The sequence below is a fragment of the Citrus sinensis genome, chromosome 2, assembly GCF_022201045.2.
Source record: "Citrus sinensis cultivar Valencia sweet orange chromosome 2, DVS_A1.0, whole genome shotgun sequence".
In the NCBI taxonomy this organism is placed as follows: Eukaryota; Viridiplantae; Streptophyta; class Magnoliopsida; order Sapindales; family Rutaceae; genus Citrus; species Citrus sinensis.
Window position 1 is genome coordinate 32,191,427 of NC_068557.1, and position 19,266 is coordinate 32,210,692.

The 19,266-nt window shown below is 35.7% G+C and overlaps 4 protein-coding genes across 11 annotated transcripts; 1 reads left to right on the forward strand and 3 right to left on the reverse strand.

The window, feature by feature from the left end:
* Nucleotides 1-1,922: 1,922 nt before the first annotated feature.
* Nucleotides 1,923-5,885, forward strand: LOC102614980 (O-fucosyltransferase 15-like). 4 transcript variants are annotated; one of them, XM_006467313.4, is made up of 10 exons: nucleotides 1,923-2,495; nucleotides 2,776-2,865; nucleotides 2,969-3,068; nucleotides 3,205-3,266; nucleotides 3,438-3,526; nucleotides 4,079-4,199; nucleotides 4,296-4,439; nucleotides 4,593-4,927; nucleotides 5,084-5,324; nucleotides 5,518-5,885. In XM_006467313.4, the coding sequence occupies exons 1-10, from the start codon at nucleotides 2,172-2,174 to the stop codon at nucleotides 5,824-5,826; spliced, it is 1,815 nt and encodes a 604-aa protein (XP_006467376.1). In that variant the 5' UTR covers nucleotides 1,923-2,171; the 3' UTR covers nucleotides 5,827-5,885. The 4 variants fall into 4 exon arrangements, with proteins under 4 accessions (XP_006467376.1, XP_006467377.1, XP_015382511.1 ...); XM_006467314.4 differs by having other exon boundaries at nucleotides 2,975-3,068; XM_052432573.1 differs by having other exon boundaries at nucleotides 2,437-2,495; nucleotides 2,949-3,068.
* Nucleotides 5,886-6,028: 143 nt separating this feature from the next.
* Nucleotides 6,029-10,310, reverse strand: LOC102615452 (subtilisin-like protease SBT2.4). Of its 5 annotated transcripts, none has more exons than XM_025094419.2 (10): nucleotides 10,039-10,310; nucleotides 9,725-9,941; nucleotides 9,469-9,613; nucleotides 8,632-9,023; nucleotides 8,425-8,520; nucleotides 8,164-8,233; nucleotides 7,309-7,935; nucleotides 6,927-7,194; nucleotides 6,544-6,812; nucleotides 6,029-6,379 (listed from the first exon to the last, which is right to left on the reverse strand). In XM_025094419.2, exons 2-10 carry the CDS (start codon nucleotides 9,898-9,900, stop codon nucleotides 6,029-6,031), a joined length of 2,394 nt encoding a protein of 797 aa, XP_024950187.1. In that variant the 5' UTR covers nucleotides 9,901-9,941; nucleotides 10,039-10,310. The 5 variants fall into 5 exon arrangements, with proteins under 5 accessions (XP_024950187.1, XP_006467378.1, XP_052288525.1 ...); XM_006467315.4 differs by having other exon boundaries at nucleotides 6,029-6,441; nucleotides 6,540-6,812; XM_006467316.4 differs by having other exon boundaries at nucleotides 6,142-6,441.
* A 145-nt stretch (nucleotides 10,311-10,455) lies between these two features.
* LOC102614676 (chromatin remodeling protein EBS) lies at nucleotides 10,456-14,176 on the reverse strand. Its single transcript, XM_006467312.4, has 5 exons — nucleotides 13,770-14,176; nucleotides 13,034-13,376; nucleotides 12,878-12,946; nucleotides 12,263-12,401; nucleotides 10,456-10,762 (listed from the first exon to the last, which is right to left on the reverse strand). Exons 1-5 carry the CDS (start codon nucleotides 13,864-13,866, stop codon nucleotides 10,736-10,738), a joined length of 675 nt encoding a protein of 224 aa, XP_006467375.1. The 5' UTR covers nucleotides 13,867-14,176; the 3' UTR covers nucleotides 10,456-10,735.
* Nucleotides 14,177-15,034: 858 nt separating this feature from the next.
* Nucleotides 15,035-18,834, reverse strand: LOC102614390 (uncharacterized). Its single transcript, XM_006467311.4, has 8 exons — nucleotides 18,520-18,834; nucleotides 18,385-18,428; nucleotides 17,981-18,107; nucleotides 17,676-17,824; nucleotides 17,326-17,433; nucleotides 17,092-17,211; nucleotides 15,661-15,834; nucleotides 15,035-15,396 (listed from the first exon to the last, which is right to left on the reverse strand). The coding sequence occupies exons 1-8, from the start codon at nucleotides 18,626-18,628 to the stop codon at nucleotides 15,295-15,297; spliced, it is 933 nt and encodes a 310-aa protein (XP_006467374.1). The 5' UTR covers nucleotides 18,629-18,834; the 3' UTR covers nucleotides 15,035-15,294.
* Nucleotides 18,835-19,266: the final 432 nt, after the last annotated feature.

Consider the following 19,266-nt stretch of genomic DNA (forward strand, 5'->3'; position numbering starts at 1 on the left):
CGATTTAAGACTTGGCGAAAGTTTAAAGTTGTCACTACATATATATATATATATATATCTTATGTTATATGTGTGAGTGTAGGGAGTTCTTCGGTGAAAAAAAAAAAAAAAAAGAGCGAGAGAGAAGGTTATCTCTGCTTAATTTGTGGGGTTTTATTAAATGTATTTTTGTCTTTTCATATAATTTTATTGAAAATCAAAGTCGTAAAATATCTGGAAGGGTTTTATTACGTATTTAAAGGGGTGCCAATAATTTTTTTTATTTTTTTTTCAATTTTAAATTACAGCAGTTGTCCGTTGATTACATTGGTGCAAGTCGTGAAAATTTACGGCTATTCTGTAAAATTATAAAATTGGTCCTCACTGGATCAACCATATTTGTGTGTGTACGTGTGTGTATGTATGTGTAACATATCCAAAATATGTAACTAACAACTTTTTTAGAATCAATAATACTACACATCCCAAATTTTTTATCCCAAAAAGTTATCCCAAATGATGTGGCATTTATCAATTGGTTGGTGAGATAATACAATTAATTTATTTGGATATTGTAAATAATTATCAACCACTCAATTAATGACACATCATTTGGGATAACTTTTTGGGATAAGAAATTTGGAATGTGTAGCATTACTGTTTTAGAATAAATATCTTACCTGAGTTGGTTGGTAGAGAATGTGAGTCTATGAATAAATTTTGCGATTGGCTTTTATTTTAAGTTTTTATTTTGTACTATTTTAAATTTATGCATATTGTTATATAATACTTAAAGTTAAATTTGAAATTTATATCAAAATCGTTAAACTAACCACTAAACTACTCCAACCACATTTTGACGATGGGATGTTTATTTTTTAAAATATCAAAAATAAAAAGCATATTTTCTATTATTTTTTCCATATATAAAATAAATAATTTTTGTATTTATGTATTTTCTTTTCTAGATTATGTTATGTATATATAAAATTATAAAAAAAGGGGATATTATCATTTGATCCACCTAAACTTTTCTGACATATTTAGTCAATATCAAGGTTTGTTAAAAAATGAATTTAATGTTCACATTGTTATCACTTTACCCTAAAAAAATTAATGCAATTAAAAATTTACTGATGTTATAAAGGATATTTAAGAAATTTCATGTTAAAGGCAAAATGGACCGTTCAATTATAAAAGAAATATTATCATTTGTTCACTAAAACTTTTCAAACATATCAATTCAGTACTAAGGTTTCTTAAACCCTATATTTTACCACATAATATTTAATTTGTTATCACTTTACCACCAAAATATTAACACAATTAAAAATTTACTAATTTCATAAGGGCATTTAAGAAATTTCATGTTGAACCCAATAATATTAACACAACTTTTGAATGACGAAGTGTTAAATTTGGAGTATTGGTTTGCCATTGTAGTGTCTAAAATGGCTTAAGGTTACTGGTGTTTAATGATATTATTAAAACTGAAGTTTTTGACTTGCATTACTTGAAATTTGATATTTGAATGTACAACAATATGTTTATAAAATTTAAAAAAATTATTTTTTAAAAATATACCGCTACTTTTTTGGGTAATTTCTTTCTTTTCAAATGAACAAAATTGTCTTTTATAATAAGTATTTAGTTATTTTTAATATTTTAGTGGTAAAGTGATCAAACTTAAATATTAAGTGGTAAAATATAGTTTTAAAAAACCATGGTCCCGAATTAATATGTCAAAAAACTTCTAATAGATAAATGATAATTTTTTTTTTATAATTTATTTCCTTTAAAAGATAAAATCAGCTTTTATACTCTAATGGTAAAATCAACTTTTTAACCTTTTTGGAATAATATAAACATTAAGTAATAAAATATAATTTTTACTTTATCTTACTACCCACTTGATATCTCAGAAAAAATTAGACGGACAAACGATAATATCCATTTTAGAAATAATCTTATTTGAATCAACAAGCAAAGACGAACAGTAACATTCAGGTCAAATCCCACTCAACTCAGCTTCTTTGTTCACTTAGCCAAAAACCGCCAATTCATCAACCGAAATTTACTCAAACATCGGAACCTTGCCGGAACTTCCATTTCCCGCAAATTCGAACGCCAAAAAATAAAAAAATAAAAATTTATCTCCAATCGAATCTCAAATTCAAAACGTAAACTAATAAATGTCTTCAAATCATCTGCTTATTGAATCCGACAAAGAGCATGAGACGTTGGATCGGTCAAGCGCCAGCAATTTCTTCTCGGGTTCACTTAGCACGCCCAGTAGCCGTCAGAGCTCGCCACGGATGGAGCCGAGCCGTTTCTTAAAGAAAATGAAGAGGAAAGGGGAGAAGGCTTGGTATAAAAGAAAGAGAGTGAAGAGCTTAGTGGGTGTGATTGGTTTGATTTGTTTCTTTTTCGTTGTTAATTGGTTTATGCTTGTAAGGTTGCAATATCATGGTCGAAAAACCAATGCTTTTGTTAATTCTTCTTCGGTTTCAGTAAAGGTATGCCACATTGTGTTGGATTAGTTATACTGAATGTTTCAAAGTTAGTTGCTTTTCTTTGAATAGTTCAATATGTTGTAGTGAGGGATCGAAATTGATTCATTTAGCATTTTGTTTATAGTTGTTATGCTTCTGCTTCATTATGAGAGCACAACTGCTCGGGTGTTTTATGCACTCCCAATTTTTTAATAAAAAAATAAAGAATCCGGATGGGTGTAGTCTTAGTGGATGAAATAGGAGCTAGTTGTTTTTATTCGTTTTATGGTTATGATGTCTGCAGAAAGAATTGAAAAAGTTTGGCAAAGGGAAGAGGTCACAGTATGGTGTTTATGGGAGGATGCTGGCTTTGGCTGCTCATGCGTTGGCAGAGGTGCTTCATATCAATTGTCATCTCTTAAGAGTTTTGCTTTTATTCACTGAACTGCTTAATTAGTTTCTATTGTTTGATGATAGATATGCTGACTGGCATGTAGGGACAGAATAAACGTGAGCCAAAAGATTTGTGGCGAGAGCCCGTGGTTCCTGCTTCAGCTTGGATGCCTTGTGCCGATCAACGTAACTGGGAACCTAGTGGTGAGACTCCATTACGTGTGTGCACGCGTTTGGACTTGGTAGTTATGTGAAAATGTGATTTATGTATCTTGGAAGAAAGTATAGATGGATTAGTCGCTGCTGCTGACTTTTGCTCTACAATTTCTGTTATTAACAGGGGGAAATAATGGATATATTTTGGTCACCGCAAATGGTGGAATGAACCAGCAGCGAGTAGCTGTAAGTACTGCTTGTGATGCAAATTTCATCCTCTGTTATATCTCTTTTATGTCATAAAAACATTATTTTTTTTCTCTTTTCTCTCATACACAAGTTTTACTTCTGAAGTGGTGACACTTTTTGTTCATGTCATATTCAGTTTGCCTAAAACCATGTTCTTACTGTAAGCAGATTTGCAATGCTGTTGTCCTAGCACGGTTGCTTAATGCAACTCTTGTTGTACCCAAATTTATGTACAGTAGTGTTTGGAGAGATGTGAGGTAACATATCCCTTCCTTTCCTTCCTTTACTTGGTTCTTTAATTAGCAGTTCATTGTTTGCATTTTTCTTCCTTCTGGTTAATTTTTTTATTGAAATTGGAGTGGCTGCATCTAATTTCTGGATCAACACATAAGTAGGTTTCTTACATTAATCATTTCAGCTTTATAATTTGCTTCATTTCCTCTAACCTTAAGCCCTTCCTTACTTCAAATGATTAACATTTTTCTGAGACTTGGTTTGTGGTGATCTGCTGTTTTTGGGCTTGGTATTAAGGGCATCCTGTAGAAGTGGCATCTTTAATCATTAATGTGTGGACATTTCATTTGTCCCTTTGTTGTGAGCTTTCTATTGTAATTTCACTTTAATTAGTCTTGTGCCCTAAATAAAGTGATTTTGTTTCAGGCAACACATTTGTATCTGCATTTTAAATCACATTTAGCAACTTTGAATTTTTTAGTGGCATTTTGGATGCCTAGCTGATTTCAAATTCTAAGTATTTGTTCTAGATGGAAAGTAAGGAAGTAACAATATTAAATTTCATAATTTCATAGCCAATTCAGCGATATCTATCAGGAGGAGCATTTTATTAACTACCTGACTCCTGATATTCGGATGGTGAAGGAACTTCCGAACAAGCTGCAGTCGTTAGATTTGGAGGCAATTGGTAGTGTTGTGAGTTTCTTACTCAAAACTCGTACAATCCTCATTGATGCAATAGTAGCATGAGTAATGTGCTTATTATATAGTGTTGTTCAAATGCTGTTTCAGGTGACAGATGTAGACATCCCAAAAGAGTCCAAGCCAAGTTTTTATTTGAAAAACATTCTTCCTATTCTACTTCGAAATGGAGTTGTCCATCTTCTTGGATTTGGGAATCGTCTGGCCTTCGACCCAATACCTTTCCAGTTGCAGGTAAATTTGTACCCTTTGTTATTCTAGTCAAAATGCAAGTTTTATAGGTTGTAAGTATTATTATTAGTTTTTCATCAAAACTTGGTCTTCTGTAGTGTTATTATTCCCTTATTCTTTCTTAGTTTGATCTATCTAATTGGAGACATCATCTAGAGACTTCGATGTAGATGTAACTTCCACGCGCTTCAATTTGCTCCTAAAATACAAGAAACCGGTGCTTTGCTTCTTCGGAGGTTGCGTAAGCATGAAGGTCATTCTGGCCCATTGGATCATTATCTTGTTGGTCCATATGCAGATTCCATCATGAAAGAAAAACGGGGTCAGTCTGCGAAAGCATCTAGATATTTAGCTATACATCTGAGGTTTGAAATTGACATGGTAGCTCATTCTCTATGCGAATTTGGTGGAGGAGAAGAAGAGAGACAAGAATTGGAAAAATATCGTGAAATTCATTTCCCTGCATTGGCACATCTGAAGAAGACAACAAAGTATGCATATTCTTACTTTTACTGTGTTGCTATTTTAGTTTATCTTGGCCATTATTATTAAGGTCCATGTGAAGACATATTGTTTTGTTCCTTGTGTTTTTGGAATGAGTAACTACTGTGATTTGCTATGTAAGGAAATTATTCAACTGGTTGCAGGTTACCTTCTCCTGCTGAGATCAGGTCTGAGGGCCTCTGTCCATTGACACCTGAAGAAGCAGTGCTGATGCTTGCTGCTCTTGGTTTCAATCGTAAGACACATGTATTTGTGGCGGGGGCACAGATATATGGAGGGACACGAAGATTGGGTGCTTTGAACAGCTTATATCCTTATCTAGTTACTAAAGAGAACTTGCTTTCAGCAACGGAACTCGAACCATTCAAGAACTTTTCATCTCAGGTAAGATGCCAGGAACCAATTATGTTTATTATTCTAGGTTAATGATTGTTATCCGAGAAAATTAGGACACTCTTAAGGTCAAACCAGCTCCTATGCATTGACAAATTATTTCATGAATCTCGAGATCTTTTCAATATTGATTACTTAGTACTTTGTTCTTGAGTTATTTATGATAAGCTTATGTCTTATACAGCTAGCAGCACTAGATTTTATTGGCTGCACTGCTGCCAATGCATTTGCCATGACAGACTCGGGGAGTCAGTTGTCATCATTGGTATCTGGTTATCGAATATACTATGGTGGAGGAAAGATGCCAACAATACGGCCAAATAAAAGACGACTTGCAGCGATCTTCGTGAAGAATTCTACTATAGAGTGGAAAGTCTTTGAACAGCGAGTTCGGAAGGCAGTTCGACAAACTAAACACATCCAGTCTAGGTCAAAAGGAAGAAGCGTTTACCGGTATCCAAGATGTAAAGAGTGTATGTGTCCTACAGATTAATCGGCTTGCCTAAACGGGCATATTTTTTGCCAATTCCAGCATGTATTTTTATTCATTAATTTTGCTTTTGCTTTCCATTATTTTTTTATCCAATATCTAGGACAGTACCCATGTCCTAATACAGGTATAGAAAAGATGCAAAGCTTGTTGCTTTTTGAGGCTCTCCTATCATTTTACCAAAACTAATTGTATTGACTTTAATTTAGAATATCGAAACTGGTTTAACTGATAATGGTATTCTTACAATATGATTCAAACTTCCTGTTAAAACAATCTCACCGAAGCTGAAGTCGCCAATTGCTTGGGTCACATTGAATTGTATGGCCAAATCTTGAGTTCCCTGTGGGGCTATAGTGAACCAAGGTGGATACAAGCTAACTGTTGTCCCGTTTGGATGTACAACTGAGGTTAAGTATGTCTCTGTTTTGTTCCCAACATTCTTCAAACTCCGCTGCAGAATTAGGGATTTTGCCACTGCTGAAACTGTAACTGAAGGGAGGTTCAGGTTCGCTGGGTGGCTAAGTGAATGATTGCACCATATTCCAGTAGCCGCCTTGATTGAAACAGGGTCAGAGTCAGCCAAAGAGCACAAGAAACTGATGTAGTCTTCAAATTCTGTTTCAAAATCATGTAATATCTGCTCATGAGTTACTGAAGCAAACCCAGACAACTATCCCAACTAGTATAAGGAATGCTGCAAGGGGGTTGATTACCTACTGATAAAACAAGGCCTGGATCAAGAGCACGAGTTGCACTGACAAGGCCGGAGCCGAAATCAAAATGAGTGGAGTTGTATGTGCTAGTGATTTCAAATCCTTCTGCCATAATAAGTTGTCCATAGTTATCATACTTGGTGGCAGTGGAGGAGATGGCGGATGCAATCATTGTCGGTGTCCACGAAGGATTATGCTGCTTGATCAGAGCTGCAATTCCCGCAATATGTGGTGTTGCCATGCTTGTACCAGACAACAGTGCAAAATTGCATCCTAACATTAATATAAGCAATCAATTTTGATCAATTTCTGTTTGTAATTTGAAACCTTGGCATCATAAAACAGTTAATGTTATCTCAATTTGTTAATGCTGCTTAATTACCTAACCTGTTAGCATAGGATCTAAGGCGCTAACGGGGCTCCAGGCCGCCCAAATTTGGTGCCCTGGTGCGATCACATCAGGCTTTAGTACGTCAGTAGGATTCCTGCTAAGGTCTGTAAAATCTGGCCCTCTTGAAGAGAATCTGCTAACAATGGGTGCCCGGCCCTCAAATGAGGCAACTCTACCCTCTCCTATGCCGGCTTGCGCATTGAATTTAATTGCAACTCCCCTCTCATCCCTGTGGGTTTGCTGCTCATAGTACTGCAGAATAATCTGTAAATAAAATATTAATTCTCTAAAATGGTAATCCGGCTGGCATGGGTTGGAAAACAACAACTAATTAGTGCTTGTAAGAACATTAATATATAGCTTATATAGTATACTTACCTCTGAAGTTGAGACTTTTGGGATCAAAATGCCAGGAACAGCGAAGGGAATTGGCTCCGCTACAAAATCACCATAATGTGAGTTTGCGATTAGAATAAAACCCATGAATCCAAGAGTTATTGCGGTGTTGATGACAGCAGTGAGTGTTGAAGTCTGGTTATAGAAGCCATCCGAGAAAGTGCAAATGACGACGCTGCCTTGCACAAGACTGGGCTCAAATGCTTCCGGATACTGGCACTCTTCAATGTACTGTGGAGTCCTTGGAAATGTCCCATTTACCCTCAATATTACATCCCTGGCCAATACTAGCTTTGAAAGAAATAGCGGTCTTCCACAAGTTGGCCCTGACAATCCTACACCACCAAGTTTTAGGCCATTCCCGAGGAGGAGGGAACCGGGATAAATTCGGTCAGTAGTGCAAGCAGCAGCAGCTACGGCCCAAGGGCTGTAAGACACTACAGTCGATGGAGCTGGCCCCTGATTTCCAGCAGCTTGCACCACGAAAACTCCGGCTCGTCTTGCAAAGAGCATCAAGACATCGAAAATACCTAACATGGTGATCGTATCTCTTGGTGGCTCATCTGGTCCAATGGACAGTGTTAAGATATCCACTCCATCCATTGTTGCCTGCTTGTTCCCATATTCGTATATATAGACCAAAAATTATAATTAAAAATGCATTCATTTAGATTTTATCATAATAATAGAGACCTGATGAATGCATGGCTGAAATTAAAGAAGCAATTTTGTAATTTGCAGTTGCCCGCGGCCACTGGACATGCATGCATATAGGCATAAATTTAACTAGGCTCCCCAAGAAAAAAAAAAAATGCAGCCAATTAGCTGTGTCCGTACTTGATCAATAGCCGCAATCACATCTGCAAGAGTTCCCACTGTTGGATACATTGCCTTATAAACAGCAATTCTGACAGCAAAAAAACGGGGATTAAAGTTATAGGTGCAATCAATTAAGCAGTAGCCAAACAGCATGAATGTGCGTGGTTTGCTGCCTAACAGTAATAGCTAGGCATGTATATATAAACATATATAGGCATTCATTAATATCGAAATATTTTTAACATTCAAATAAGTTAGAAAAAACATAGAAAGGCATACCGTGCACATGGCGCCATCCCACTGGCTAGCCCATAAAAGAAGCCATCGACGACCACCGGAACACCAGCGTTTCCAGCAGCAGTTGATGCTACATGGCTAACGTGTACACACACATGTTCATCTCTCAATATCAGTGTATGCAACAAGTGAAAAGATATATAAATTAGATTAAAAGCACAAGTAAATAAACATGAATGAATACCTTACCTGCCATGTCCAACAGCATCAAACGGCGAAAGAAAGTCGACAGAAGTGTTAAGAGTAGCAACAGCTTGAGCCCCAGCAGAGAAAAACCTAGCTGAAACAATTTTTCCGTTGCAAGAGCTCAGAGGAAATCGAGGACCAGTCTCACAGTCGCCGGAAAAATGAGAAATATTCGGCTCAAACGGATTGTAATTAGCGAAGCTTGGATGTGAAGGGTTGATGCCTGTGTCAACAAAACCAATCACTATCCCTTCACCTGCATTCTTGTCTCCTCCTCTTTGCGTCCACACTCCTTGTGGTAATCCAAGAAATTGAGGAGTGTAGCTTGTCATCAATTTGGCTCTTCTATCTCTCTCTACCAACTTCACTTGGGGAGCATTTTCAAGTTTCTTGGCCTGAAATTTCATAATTAGATATATATATAGCTGTTATATATTTTTGCCAATTATTTTTTTGAATATATATACACGGAGAGGTATATATAATAATTGATTATAGAGGATATCCTCATTTTAACGGAGCGAGAATGTTATTAATAAATAAAAAAATATAAATTTTAATAAATTAACATACAAAAAAAATATAATCTCTAAAAAATTGAAATTTATATTTTTTATTTACTAATGAAATTTATATTTTTTATTTACTAATTTATTGATATATGTATTTTTATATTTGTTAGAAACATCTTCAATTTAATCAAATAAGGATTCCCTGACGAGAGAATAATTATTATATATACACACACATTGTGGTACAGTAGTAGACAATAAAGCAAGCAAGCATGCAAGCATTAATTGGTGTTTTAATTAGAAAGTGTATTTTAAATAAATTAAGAACCTGAGTAGGTGTAAGATGGACTGCAAACCCATTAACAGTGTATTTAAAGCTGTATAGTTTGTTGTAGCTTCCGATTTCTAAAGTGCTTTGTAGAATCCGGTCATGAGAATCCATCAGCCGCTTTGTCTGACCCTTGTAAGCATCACTATTCAGCAATGAAATTGAGTAGTGAACAATGAATATTGCAAATGAAATTAAGCAGTGATCAACCAATTAACCTATTGAATCATATGACACACAGCTAAAGAAATGTTACCTGTTCAGATCGAATCTTCTTTTATCATCACTGCCATGGAATGCAAGTGGTTCCCCTTCTATTAAGACCAAATATATATCTCGCTCTTCCGCAAAGCAACCAATAAAACTGATGGCTAAGACGAGAAGAGCTGCGCAGCTTGATGAATTAGCTGATATATTAGCCTTATTTGCCATGTTTACAGAGGAATTATGCGAGGGGCTTGAATTTGCAAGGTCTGTTTAATTACAAATATTGAAGTTGATTAAGGACCATTCACACACACACACACACACATACGACCATGCGTCATTAAGAAAACATGTGGTGCTTACCCTCACAGTTAATGTGAATAAAGCTGCTATCATGAGTTGTTTAGGGAAAAATTAGCCTCCGCTCAAGTTGACCGTTACATTTCTTTAATTCTCTTACGCATGGAATGACAATCAGTAACAGTGCATGTTTTCCTTGCCAACTCACGAGTAACAGCCACAACCCCGTAAAAATTTGTTATGCAAGTTCCTTGTAAAAATCTCTATCACATAATCCCATTTGGTAATTACTCAATCATTCTTCTTGCATGGTATAGCACCCCCAAGCCAGTCTAATTAATATATCCTTCAATATAGGCTTGGAGCAGCAAACGGCACTTAAGACTGCACGCACGGATCATGGTCGCTGTGTGAGAGCATCATAAAAGAACCATATAGTCGAAAACAAATAACTTGGAAAAAAGGCTACGAGGCAGCCAATTCACAGAAAACACTGGAAACTCAAATTTCTGGGTTTAAAAGTTGAATGTCAGTGAGCTACAATTGAATCCTCCCAGGACAGACCGGAAAAGAGAGAACGAACACCTAAACCTAGAATAGGTACATATTGTCTCAAAATAAACACATTACTAACAGAACCCAGTCTGACCAGAGCACAACATAGCGTTCCGCACTATACAACTTACACAAAAGCATTCTACAAGCTAAAACTGGAAGATGAGTAGCCTCACTGTTGCACCAGAATTCCCTCAAAATATACTCATCTTTTTCGCCGCTTGGGCTCCACCTGAGGAGAAATATCATAAGGTTTCATTAACCAATAATGTATCTATGTAAGACAAGAAAATATCAGAAAGCTTGACATTTCGACTCTCCCTTCTATGTAAAGATACATTATGCCATTTGAATCACTTATCATCTTCATGGCATAATCAAATGAATACTTACCGACTCATGGAGACATAAAAAGGACATTGTTATCACAGATAAATTAGCGAATTGAACTTTTTACAAAGTGAACATGTGCCAACATTCAAACAACTCATTGCCGACGTCATTACCATCAAACTCAAGCACATACACACAGTCTCAGATACTTACACCAAAAGACAGGTAATTAAGTACTACATGCCAGATGTTCCATTATATCTACCAATGTAAAAGCTTACATCCAAATCATTTTAAAATGTTTCAACATCAAAAACAGGAAATAACCAGACATCAGAAGAAACAAAATTAAAGATCAAATAATGTCACCATTGCGGTACAGATAGAATTAAGGCTTTAGTTATGTTACATGATCATGTAAGATACATGATAATGTAAGATAACAATCTCCTAGAATTAAATGTAATTTTTTTTTTTTTGGGGGGGGTAACAAGATAGTATAAAGCGTAAATGGTTCAACATCAATTAAACTATTGGATTTCTACTAATGTTAAAAAACAAGCAGTTCTACTACTGAGGAAAGGGAGATATAGAACAGGGTAAATCATGCTTATAACTCATTAAGCTTCAATGAATCACCAAAGAAAAATCTACTCCCATCATCAACAAATGTAATAAGATATCACTGATTTAGTACATCATGGAAAAGTCAACTGCAGAGATAATGGGTAAATATTCAAATGAGAACCATACTTATCACGAAAGACGACCAGCTCCGAAAATGTCCGTCTCTTTCTCCATCTAACATTTACGTTACACAGGAAACCACTAGTGTTATCGACTACTTAATTTATGGTAACCATCTCCCACTCTATAAACCCCTTGGTGTGAGTAGGATTTGATCCTGGATCTTTAAATTCTTTCCATGTATAGGCAGAGACAACTGTTACACTAATTTTCATCTTAAAACACATCACCAAACAGCTAATAATCACAGCATTTCAGACCCCAGTGAAGAATTTAATAACCACGGTAAACAATACTTTAGACTGGCATCAATTGTTGACACCCTAAATTGCTAACAATTCCATCTACTTGTATTACATTTCTTAAGACCTTTCCTTGATTCCAAATATCCGTAAATACAAAGTGAGCACTTCCTTTGTAAGAGAGACCAGAATTTCTTTTAATTTGGTAAAAGAGTTAAATTGAATAATAATAAAATCACTCTATATCTAGAGAACCAGCCTCCATTTTTTAAAATTTCTAGAAGTCACCATCCGTTATTTTCCTCAACTTTCAATTTGACACTCAAATAACTGCCCATAAAATAAAGTTTGCAAAACGGATAACTACCCAACTAAGGAAAACAAAGACAACTGCCAGCAACCAGTCTCACCTTGACATCAGCTGCAGGTGAAGAAGAAAATCCGTTCTGGGTTCTTTTGATGTCATCATCAGACGAACATTCAGTACAAACAAAATGTTCGAGCTTTTTTGCTTCTTCAATGGTCATGCCCACACAAGCAGGATGATACCTACAATGGCATACAAACAGTTTTGAGTTATAGACTATATAAGTAAATTGACAGAGACAGACCAGTACAGAGTACAATTTGACGCATTTGTTGGCTGGTTGTTATACAGTAAAAAGTCCACTGTTCATCATCACCCGCAATAATAATAATAGTAATTAATAAATAAATAAATAAATAAATATCACCACATATCTAAATGGTCAGAAAAAATTTACATATTTTAACCTAAACCAAGAGATGGATTAACAAATCAGAATCATGACAAAATAACAAAAGTCCATCCAGCAATCAAAGCATAGAGAACCAATAAAAAATCGAGAAAGCAAAAGCTCAAGCTTCTTTCTCTAATCCGATCTTAGCACTTCTCAGTAAACCAATATTTTAAGTTCTACATTTTCTATGAATTATAAAACAAACTGACACCAAATAACTGTTACCAAAATAATTTTTCACAAACAAGTAGAATATAAAATTACCAGTCCTTGCACCCCTCACATTGTACCATGAGATCATCCGGGTTATAAGGCATCTCACATTTGCAGTACCTTCAAAACAAAATAATAAAACTCCTCAATGACCGCAACTGAAATACGACATCCCACTCAAAAACAATAGTAAAGAAACAAACTCACACAGCAACTCGGTCTGGCGTAAACCCCCCACTAGCAGCCTTATACTCAAATCTACAATAGTAATCTTCAGCACCAACATTCTCTAATTTTGTGTAGTTCTTGAAAGAGTGCACAATACACTTCCCCTCAATTGTGTGAGCACTCTGCACATCATAGTGGTCCGATAAAAAGAGCTCCTTTGCACCATGGAATTGCCTCCGTCCTCCAAGTGATTCCTCTGGGCGATAATACCACCTTACACGTACCTTAACATTGTTTCGAGCATCGGATTCAATCTTCTCAATTCGAGCCACATATGGGGGCTTACCAGTGTCAGATGGTCGCATCAGCACACAATCCCCAACTGAAAAACCCACAAAAACTCATTCATTAATATCTCTGAACATATATACATACACACACGTGACAAGGACCAAAATGCAAAAACACCTCAAATTCACTCGACCATTGAAAAAAAATGCCTTTGTTAACGTAAACATGGACATAAGTTTTAACATAGAAAGAACACAGCCCCCGACTGCAAAACCATCAGACATTATCTCCTACACCATTGAAGCAAAATTTCTTAACCTCCATATAACATGCAAACGCACCAACGAGAAATACCCATTTGCAAAACTACCCCAAAATCAAATCTTTTCCAACAAAATCACATTTTTAAACAATAGACATAGAAATAACAAGCAATAATACAAATGCTCAAATAAGTTTAAAAGACAGATTGAAGAATATGTACCTCTAACAATCTTGTTGGTGCCTCTGATTGTATAAGATTCAAGGTCTCTTTTGCCAGTTTTGGTCTTGGTTGGGATTCCTGGTCTAGTTTTTGCCATCAAAGCTAGGTTTTTTTTTTCTTTTTTCTAAGCTAAACTAACAGCAAAAAGACTTTTTTTTTTGGGGGGGGAGGGGGGAGGAGATTTTCGAAGATGGGAAATTTTGAATTTACTCAAACGGTGGAAATGCAGGGTGTTAATGGTTAAAACACTAGAATTTGGGAACGAACGGAAACCCTAAATCCTTCTCATTGAGAAAGAGGGAGAAAGCGGGGAGGAGAGTGTCACTCACTATACAGAGCTGAATTACAGTGTCAGTGCTTTATATGTCAGGTTCATTTAATATTTATTTAGCTAATTGTATTATTCAACTCAAATCTATCTGTTTTGTACTTTTCATAGCATTTCTATTTAATATTTGGGCAAACCGATTTTGGGTTTTAGATTTCCACCTAAAGTTGTCGTTTCCTTTGTCCAATCACATAGTGCCATCTACAACGCTGGATTTTGCCTTACCTCCATATCCGCTTAATGTGGAGTTTTCTTAATTCACACAATCACAATTTGAAATTTCTCTAATTGACCTGTGAAATAAGTTGGGATATCCATTTACCATACTAATCTGTCATGTAACACAGAATTGATACGGAAGTACAGCTTTGTGATACGATACAAAACTGACTTTTACGAGTTTATTATAATATTTTTTAAAAAAAAAAATTATTGTTCATGATATTTACAATCATAATGTGAATTTTTTTTGTTTTACACAATCACATTTGAAAATTTCTCTAATTGACCTATGAAACAAGTTGGGATATCCATTTACCATACTTATGTGTCATGTAACACATAACTAATATGACAGTACAACTTTGTGATATGATACAAAGCTGACTTTTATGAGTTTATCATGACAATTTCTTTTTTATTCTTTTTAGGAAAATTATTTCTCATGATATTTACAACCATATAAATTACTGAAATTAATTTACATAAACTCTAATATGATATAAATTAAACCATGAAAAAAAGACTGACTTCACTCAAGCATAATGGTTTATTTATCATGGCAATTAAAAGACCTGAAGGTAATAGTTTAGTCATCAATTTTGAGCTGACATGCTGAAAAAGTTAATCATGTTTCAAGTACTTGGGAGACTAAGCATGTGAAGAAGCATTCTCAAAGCCAACGAACCTTTACACTACAGCAGCACATAGACAAATATGCAGACGAAGTAAAGATTTCTCAATTTGCCATATACAACTTATGGTGTCGTGATTGGGCTTCGCCAAAATTCAACTACAAATTCCTAGCTGAAAGCACAAAGCTGATACTAAGAAAAGGGAATCCTGGCATCCATTTGCATATTTTAACACGAAAAAGTACAAATTATTCGGGTTCTTTTTTCCATTTGAAGATAAATTGAAGATTCCTATTCTCTCATTGAAGACTAAAGGAATACAGCCAAAAATATTGATAGTGCTTCAACGATTGATTGGCGTGTGCATTCGGTCAACAATCTTGTTAACAGCATCTCGAGACATCACCAATGTGTCGTGCTGCAGGATGCTGTAGACATTCAAACCCTGCAAAAGCATAATATGGAAAAGCTTAATGTATGGGACAAAAGAAACAGTGTCATAATAACTAATTGATACTCAAAAGTACAACACACCATGAGATTTTGGATTCAAGTAGACTTGGGAGTTATCAAAATGGACCCTATGAATTACTGTCAGAAACTTCAAACACTGATGCTTTACTATTTTTTTGGGTATAATTCAAATCTTTTTGAAGTCAAAATCTAAAAAGTAGTAATAAATAAGAAAGCTTTGTGTTGTGGATCTTACAACTGAAGGTAGTACATTGACATAATGTAGATTTTGAGTAGCCAGCTTCAGCTTTTCATGTATGCAGCCACCATCACACAGCAAAACTTTCTTCGTATTTTCCATTTGATTGTAATAGTTCACAATGAACTTGGTTTTATGTGAGGGGACCTCCAAATCCTCAAAAACCAAGAGCTGTTCATTTATGCAATTTTTCGGAGTTAGATTTCATGAATCACATCAAGTAGAAAGCAATATATGAAGAGAATATCAGGAGCTGCAGGAAGAAATAAGTATTGGCAGAACACCCAAAGGCAAATAAGAACAAAGAAAAGTGATTCTAGAAAACTACATAAAATATAACGATGGAAAAGGAATTTTTATCAACCCACCATACTATAATAAAACCCAACAATGATGATGATTAAAATAGTCTAAAAACAATCTACCATTTAATTAAAAGAAAAGGAAAAGAAAAAAAAAACAATTTTACAGATTACCAACACAACAGAAAAACATGATGTAATGCATGTGTATAAGATGAGAACTTAAGAAGCTCCAATATGATATTTTTACCATTTAACTGAGAGATAAAAAATGGTGACCAGAGAGAATAAAGTTCCCCACAACCAACCCACTTGTCATGAGAACATAGTATTAAAGTAAAGAAGGAATAAGCAACTTTCTGGAGTACAAACAATTAAACTGACAGGATCAGTAAGAGTTTTATTGTCAGTTAAAGAGGTAAAGATATTGACCCTGAAAAAGTAAGGGCCTTCCAAGAAATTCCACCTCCAGGAACCGAGAAAAAGACTCGGGGATTTCTCAGTTGCATGCAATACATTAGCCGCTATATGACAATTGTACTGAAAGGAGAATTAAATAACTGCCATAGAGCAAATAAACAAAACTCAATTTTGCAGGATGCCAGCATCCTCACAGAACAAATGAAATGGAGTGCAGATGGAAAAAGATAAGAAAAAGATTCACTACTGAAACAGCATCTATTTCACTCTTCAGTCTAAAAGAGATATCAATCTATAAATGCAACGCACACAACAATCCTACTAAGATGGCTTTTAAAGCTGGCTCATATAATCTCAGAAACAACTCTAACTATCCATGAACTCTCAAGGACAAATATAACTTCATACTGGCTAGTGACTCATATATTTATCAGTAAAAAACTACTGTAGAAATCTAATATACATAGATTGATTCCCCATTCTTAAAGAAAACTATCTAAAAGAAATCAAATCTGTGCTGATTATTACTTTACTACATTCCCAAAATACATGCTCTTGATTATATTTAACTCACAATGTGCACAATACTACCAACCACTATGCTTGATTATATTGAACTCACAATGTGCACGTGTGTGTCTGTGTTTTTGAGAGAGAGAGAGAAAGAAGGACGGAGGAACAGAGAGAGGGAGACAGAGAGACTTACCTTTCCTTCGGCTGCTCGAGCAGATAGAGCAATCTTCAACCCAAGCCGCCGCACCTTCTTGTTCAACTTTATAGCATGGCTTCTGGGCTTTGGACCGTGCATTGTAGCACCACCCCTGAACTGGTCACCCATCCAAAAATATCATCAATGTCCACAGGTAACATCCCAATGATATATTAGCAATGAAAATTCAAAATTAACTAAATAGATTGATAATGCATTACAATGCATTACCTGGGGACCACGCAATGTCCCATGCCTAGCTCGACCAGTACCCTTCTGTCGCCAAGGCTTTTTTCCAGTTCCACTAACCTCACTAATAGTTTTTGTTGAATGTGTTCCCTGTTGACCAGTCAATCAACTAGATAAACTGCCCATGACTTATATTTTCATATGAAGTGATGGGGAAAACCAAAAATGAAAAGTTGTTGGAAAACAAAACAAATAAAATCTGATGAGCTAACTTGCTTATTCTTAATACATAATCTCGAGTTTAGATGATATTGGACAACATTTTTAATTTTCAAACTATCCGGCCCATTGACAGGTGGTTCAGGTATCTCAACATAATGATTAAGCTGTACCTGCTGACGTTTTGCAAGCTGCCATCTTACAACACGATGGATAATGTCCTTCCTAATAGGTACATCAAAAACATCGCCAGCCAAGACCATGAAGCCCTTGTCTTCATTAAAGAAATTTGTTACAGGAATCACCAGATCTTGATGAAGTCCTACATCATGATACAACCCACAAATTAGACGCTTATGCAGAATACATTTAATTTATTTTAGTCATTCAAAGTTTATAACACCATTAACTAAAAATCAAAAGAAAAAAAGAAAATCTGTAAGCAATGACTAAAAAAAAAAATAATGCTTCTCCATACCTATAGTAATGTCTGGTGTTAGCACAGTCTTCTTCAACAATAAATCAGAAGGAAAAGCACCTTCACTCGAGTCAGGTGTTAGAATAGTAGTCGAAAACTTTCGAGAAGCAAGGAAAGACAAACCGCTCTACATTGAATAACAGCACAAAGGGTTTGAATAAGAAAATTACCATCAAAAGACTTGAAAATAAAGAAAAGTTGAAAGACTCGCAGCTGGATATATAAACACGATTCATAATACAATAAAACAATCACATAGAGACTCAACAAAAAGCATTAAAACTAACACGAATACTAACAACTCTAAAACTCAGTAGCGATGCATAAACATATTTGAAAAAAAAATTATAATCGAAATTAACAAAATGAGAGGAAGTAATGACAGTGGAAAAGCAAAAGCTTACCTTTAATGGAAATAAGTTATCCCCAGAACAAGCCACATAAAGATCTGTTAAAAGTGTGCTAAATAGAATGTATTAAAAATAAAAATAAAAATAAAGAAACCAAACAGAAAAAGAAAAATAAAACAAATCATTTACCAGGAGGTGAACGAATTGATCGGCTCGTTAAACTCGGAGACTCATAACGACCAAAGGCAGAAAAAGACCCAAAACGACGTAAAAGCCTTCTAGAGACAGTCAGCGCCATATAAAACTTTGAAGTCTTTAAAGTTCTGAACTGAATGATTGACACCAGGCCGTCGGATGAGGACGGAGAATTGACTGCCACTGATATTCCCGCCGGAAAGATGGGTTTCAGAACAGTGGCAGCGTGAGCGAGGGCGATGAAAGAGGAAAAAAGAACAATAAAAATGAACAACGAATAGTCAACCCTGCATCCCCGATCAGGCGAGAGGGCGATGCGATCTTTTTCGGGCTTTTCGGGGTTTTAGGGATTCGGCCCAACCAACGTTATTGCAAAATGGGCCGATCTGCCTAACGAAGGTCCTCCTTAGCTGCCGCAACAGTCTCATAGGATCAGGAGCAATCCGAAATGATTGACTAACTGTAAGCACAAAGCATTTAATTGAAGCTCAATTGTCAAGCAATAACGTAACCATTAGGTCATTTTGATCCGACCCAATGTTCTACTTCCGGGCCCAGATTGGGCTTAGTAAAGAATGTGACACTGAAGCCCATGCCAACACAGACTCAACCTTTTCCTACTTTGAATACACATGATTCATTGTGATGTAAGTTGACGAAACAGTCGAAAACCTCGCTGTCTGCCCTGCGGGAGAATCATACGTAACATATAACTTGTGCTCGGGTTATACAATGGAAAAT